Source organism: Mandrillus leucophaeus, unplaced genomic scaffold (assembly GCF_000951045.1).
Source record: "Mandrillus leucophaeus isolate KB7577 unplaced genomic scaffold, Mleu.le_1.0 Scaffold69, whole genome shotgun sequence".
NCBI classification, from domain to species: Eukaryota; Metazoa; Chordata; class Mammalia; order Primates; family Cercopithecidae; genus Mandrillus; species Mandrillus leucophaeus.
In genome coordinates, this window is record NW_012107474.1 from 832,759 (window position 1) to 838,834 (window position 6,076).

Sequence of the window (6,076 nt, forward strand, 5' to 3'; positions counted from 1 at the left end):
TTTGTAGGTCATTCGGTATTTCTGTTTTCAGGGTAGTGGCAATGCTCTTCCCAGATTTCTACATTCTAGGCAGAATCTTACCCTTGTATGACTTTGCCTCAGCTCCCACATCTGTAAAGTGGCACAATAATAGTAGCTACCTCCTATCATTAATACGCATAAAGGTATAGGGGAATGCATAAAGGTATAGGGGAATGCTATGTATTATCTTCCATTATTAATTTTATTGTTTATATTGCTTTTAATGAATTTGTTACATTGGTTGATTTTTGCTGTATTGCCTTTCTCCCAGTAGTTTGAAAGCTACTTCTAATTTTCTTCAGGTTATCCTAATTTTGTTGTTGTTGTTGTTGTTGTTGTTGTTGAGACAAAGTCTTGCTCTGGTGGCCCAGGCTGGAGTGCAGTGGCACAATCTAGGCTTACTGAAACCTCCACCTCCTGGGTTCAAGCGATTCTCCTGCCTCACCCTCCTGAGTAGCCGGGATTACAGACGCCCGCCACCATGCCTGGCGAATTTTTGTATTTTTAGTAGAGACAAGGTTTTACCATGTTGGCCAGGTGGTAAACTTTTTCTTTATAAACCACTTTTTCATTGAAATGAAACGTACATACAGAAAAGTGCATACATAACTTGAGCATTTTTATATGTGTTTAAACTCCCATTATTCTATCAACAAATATTAATATCTTTATCTATGTTTTTACCTTGAACCAGACAAGAACTGTAGTATGCTTGTACTTCCCTTCTTCCTGTCTCCCTCTCCTCCATCTACCCCTTGCATCTGTTGTGTTACAATCTGCTGGGATTTTAATCCCAGATACTGTATTTTTTTTTTTTTTTTACAGTATGCAGCACAAAGTATTTAGTATTAAAAATGACTTTTGCTGGTTTCTTTGCTCACTTTTTTTTTCCAGCCAGGAAACTCTGAGAGAACTCATCAATCACACTGTAGTTTAAAAACAGTGATGTTCCTGGAGTTAGGTTCCAGATGTTTCTGGAGTTGTGCAGTGCACAGTCCACTCAACAGCACACAATGATCCTGCTTGAATGTCTCTATCATCAGTTCCATTTGCATTTTGCTGCAGTAAATCCATGATTCCTTCAATGAGGATCCGTGGATGGAAAACGCAGTAAGTATTTGCATTTCTGAAAATATCTTAAACTTGTCTGTCCTCCCCTTTACCGCTTTTTAGACACAGCAAGAACCCTAGAACACTTTAATTCCTCCCGCCTTGTGCTATCATTATCACTTATTCTAATTCCACATCTATTTGGAACTCCAGAAGACATTATTATTGTTGTTCTATGCAGTCAGTGTCCATTTAGATTTATCCAGATGTGCAGCCTTTTTAAATTGTTCTTCATTCCTTCCTGTACTTCATACTTCCATCTGGGACCACTTTCCCTCTGCTGAATAAATCCTTTTAGTATTTATTTTAGTGTATGCTTTCTGGCAGTTAATTCTGCAAACCAAAAAGTGTCTGAGACAAGTCTCAATCAATTTAGAAGTTTATTTTGCTAAGGTTAAGAACAATTCCTGGGAGAAAAAAGCATGGAATCACAGAAACAGTCTGTGGTCTGTGCCTTTCTCCAAAGATGACTCTGAGGGCTTCAGTATTTAAAGAGGAAAAGTGGGCTAGAGGGGAAACAGGAAGGGTATAGTCACATGACTGAATGTACTTGGTGCCAGAGAAAAGGAGCCGGTGGGGAGGAGGAGTCAATTGTGTATTCATCTTACCCCCAGCAAATTGGCACTTTCCATAAGATCAGGTGAACTTAGAGCAGCTACTTGTGGAGATGTTTAACCTTTTATCTCTAGCTATCTCCTTAGGAACCAAAGGAAAGGCAGCTTCTTGCATGACTCAGTTTTCAGCTTATTTTTTTTCCTTTTGGCAGAGTGAATTGGGGTCCCAAGTTTTTATCTGACTTTCACATTTCTCTATGATTTGCTTTTTCTGAAATATCTTTATTTCACTTCTGCCTTTATATGATGTTTTCATTCAGTATAAAATTCTATGTAGATAGCTGTTTTCTTTCAGCACTTTGAAGATGTTAATTCCATTGTCACTGGGCTTCCATGGTTCTGTTGCAAAGTCAGGTGTAAGTCCTTTAGTTTCTCCTTTATATGTCGAGCTTCTATTCTCTTTGTCTCTGGTTTTCAGCAGGTTTAGTATGTAACCACTTGTTTTTTTAATCTATTCTGATTGAGGTTGATAGTATATTTGTAATCTGTGTTTTGTACCTTTGATCTTTTTTTTTTTTTTTTTTTGAGACAGAGTCTTGCTCTGTTGCCCATGCTGGAGTGCAATGGCGTGATCTCAGCTCACTGCAACTTGCGTCTCCTGGGTTCAAGCAATTACAGGTGCCTGCCACCACGTCCAGCTAGTTTTTTGTATTTTTAGTAGAGATGGGGTTTCACCATATTGGCCAGGCTGGTCTTGAACTCCTGACCTCAGGTCATCCACCCACCTCGGCCTCCCAAAATGCTGGGATTACACTGCATCCAGCCTGAATATTTTCTTCTGACTTGTCTTTCAGTTCATTAATCATCTCTTTCACTGTGTCTAATCTGTTTCAAACCCATCCATTGAATTTATAACTTCAGCTATTGTATTTTTTATTTTAAAATTTCCATTAAATTCTTTTTTATACACCCCACTTCTCTGCTGAACATTTCCATCTCATAATCTATTTTCTTGAACATGTTAATCACATTACCTTAAAGTGTATGTATGATAATGTCAATATCCTGTTAACATAATAATCCCATGGGATTATTCCTACTATATTTTTATATATGTATATATATATATAGGTTCTGGATTATTTGTCTCCTGCTTTTCTTTGTAAACTTTAAATCTGGATATTGTATATGGAAATATTTTAGTTAATTTGAGGCCCTGGATGATGCTATTTTCCTCTGCATATTTCCTTTTGCTTCAGGCTGGCTGTGGGAAAGACGGCAGATCAGCTTGGTCTGGGATTGAGCCCTTTGGAAGCTTGGTTTCAGACTTTGAGAGGGAGGATCTACTCACCCCTCAGCCTTCCTCCCCTATTGCAGCCCTCAGTGCTCTCAGCTGAAGGTCTGGGTCACTCATCAGAGTCTCCCTATCTTGTGGGCTGTCAGCAGTTATTGTCTCCCCAACCCTAGGAGATGCAAAAGCTCTGCTCAGTGTGTCAACTTCTTTCCACTGCATATGTGAGACTGAATTGTGTCCCCCCAGCATTCACATGTTGAAGCCCTGACCTCCAATGTGATTTCATTTGGAGACAGGACCTTTAAAGAGGTGATTAAGGTTAACTGAGGTGATAAGAGTGGGGCCCTAATCCCAGAGGACTGGTGTCCTTGTGAAAGGAAGAAGATACACCAGAGATCTCTCCCTCTCTGCACACACAGTGGAAAGGCCATTGTGAGAACATGCCAAGTTGGTGGCATACAAGCTGGGAGGAGAGGCTTCACAACACCAACCCTGATGGCTCACTGATTTTGGGCTTCCAGTCTCTAAAACTGTCTGGAAGCTGGGAAATAACTATCCATGGTTTAAGCTGCCCAGTCTGTATTATTATTAATATTATTTTTTTGAGATGGAGTTTCACTCTTGTTGCCCAGGCTGGAGTGCAATGGTGTGATCTCAGTTCACCACAACCTCCACCTTCCAAGTTCAAGCGATTCTCCTGCCTCAGCCTCCCGAGTAGCTGGGATTACAGGCATGCACCACCACGTCCAGCTAATTTTTGTATATTATTTTTTTGAGATGGAGTTTCACTCTTGTTGCCCAGGCTGGAGTGCAATGGTGTGATCTCAGTTCACCACAACCTCCACCTCCCAAGTTCAAGCGATTCTCCTGCCTCAGCCTCCCGAGTAGCTGGGATTACAGGCATGCACCACCACGCCTGGCTGATTTTGTAATTTTAGTAGAGATGGGGTTTCTCCACGTTGTTCAGGCTGGTCTCGAACTCCCAACCTCAGGTGATCTGCCTGGCTCAGCCTCTCAAAGTGCTGGGATGACAGGAGTGAGCCACCGCATCTGGCCCCAAGTCTGTATTTTTTTATGGAAGTCTAGGCTAGTACAGGATACTAATCACCAAGTGCCTCAAAGGAAAAAAACACTTCCCTTTTTTTTGAGGTGGAGGAAGGTCTTTGCCCCTCACAGAAAGACTTTTGGTAGCTGATAGCCTTAAACAGATTTAAAAAATATTTTATACTGATTTTTGGGCTATTTTTGTTGGGTTTGTCTGAGGCAACCAGTCCTCCCTAACTGTAAGCAGCAATGTCTCTGAACGCCTCAGGGATTTCTCCTCACATGCCACGCATCTGTGTCTGTCTTATCTCACTCAGTCATTTGATACTCAGGGGCCCTTTCCATTTATGGAGTCAAATATTTCTTTAGTTCAGATAAATTTCTTATTTTTATTTTTTCTTTGAGATAGGGTCTTGCCCTGTCACCCAGGCTGGAGTGCAGTGGTACGACCTTGGCTCACTGCAGCTTCTGCCTCCTGAGTTCAAGCTGATTCTCCAGCCTCAGCCTCCCAAGGAGCTGGAATTATAGGCACGCACAACCACACCCGGCTAATTTTTGTATTTTTAGTAGAGAAGGGTTTCACCATGTTGACCAGGCTGGTCTCGAACTCCTGACCTTGTGATCTGCCAGCCTCAGCCTCCCAAAGTGCTGGGATTACAGGCGTGAGCCACCGAGCCCAGCCCTGACCTTTCCTCTCTTAACTTCTCCGTCATGGGAGAGTCCTGTGACTTTGTCTCGCAGTTCTTTGCATCCTCAGCCAGGACCCCTCTCCTAGTCAGCATGTGGGTCAAGCTTTCATGTCAGCAATCCTGTTACTCATTTGCCAGTTCCCTGCCTTCTCATGAGTCTTCTTGTTGGGACCATTGCCAGGTGTGGTGACCCTCCGGAGGGGCTCTGGTTCCTCTGGTAGGCCCTGGTTTTTCTTGAGCTCTGGTTCCTCCGTCCATTGGGTCCTCTTTGGCTATGTCCTTCAGAAACCTCTTGGCACTTGGTCCACCAGCGGTGTCCTTTGTGTCCCCAGAGCTGCAACAGAGCCTTTTTGCATCTTTGCTGTCACATGAAGGATTCGGGGCAGGTCAGAGTGTGGGAGACAGATACAGCATGAATTGAATTGAGACCACCATTGTCTTATAGCCTGGCTTTGTAAAACCTAATGTCATCTGAGCATCTTTTTCCGTTATCCATGACTGTAGTCATGCATCGCTTCGTGATACAGCACCTGGCTTAATTTCTAGTGGTAACACATTTGGGTTCTGTGTCTCATGATTTCTAAGCTGCGTGTTTCTCACTTCTACAACACTGAAGCGGGCTGCCCTCATCCACAGCCTGCAGGAGTTTAGTGTGCCTGTGCAACCAACGGTGCTGTTGTTTTATGATTAACGGTGTCTTGGAGTTGATAACTCTCTGAACTCTGCCTGCCCTAGGGCACTTCCCGCCACCAATCTGAGGGCTCTGAGGCCCCGCGTCCCCGAGGAAGGGGCTGGTTGCCGAGCTCCCTCCCAGGACAGTCGGAGCTGGCCACCCACCTCCACATCTTCTGCTGAGGCCCCGGGCTCCAGGTTCCAGAAGGAAGGGACCACACCATATGACCTGCCTGGGGCCGGGGCTGACTCTCTGACCCTGAGAGACTTCAGCAGCCTTCCTGCTCCTAAGTGGGGGCTCTAGCCAAGAATGAATTTTTGAGTCGAAGACGGTTTATGAAGTTATGGTCCATGAAGACTTGTCTCCATGGCTTTGCGACGTTGCTCAGTTGGCTGGGCCTTACCCAGGCAGGAGAGAAACGGCTCAGACCCTTAGGTTCAAATCCAAACCCTGCCATTTCCCAGCTCAGCCTGTTAGGTGCAGCCTCCCCCACCTTCTGCCCGGCTCACCTTCAGGTGAGACCCCCGCCACGCCCTGGCTGGCACCACCCTGGCACTCCTGAGGGACGCAGGGGTGTCCGCCCTCATGTCTGTTCCATCCGAGGCCCTGGGATCACAGACAGGGAGGCCGAGGCTGCCCGGGCATCCCAGGAATGGCGCCCGCAAGTCCCAGGAGGCCGTCCGGCCGGCCC

At 44.8% G+C, this 6,076-nt stretch overlaps 1 protein-coding gene across 1 annotated transcript in view; it reads left to right on the forward strand.

Annotated features, from left to right (window-relative positions):
* The first annotated feature begins 4,734 nt into the window (after nucleotides 1–4,734).
* SUMO3 (small ubiquitin-like modifier 3) overlaps nucleotides 4,735–6,076 on the forward strand; it is a 16,134-nt gene continuing 14,792 nt past the window's right edge. The window contains exons 1-3 of the mRNA XM_012002599.1: nucleotides 4,735–4,822; nucleotides 4,894–4,929; nucleotides 5,045–5,098. Coding sequence (XP_011857989.1) covers nucleotides 4,735–4,822; nucleotides 4,894–4,929; nucleotides 5,045–5,098 — 178 coding nt within the window. The remainder of the gene's footprint in view (nucleotides 4,823–4,893; nucleotides 4,930–5,044; nucleotides 5,099–6,076) is intronic.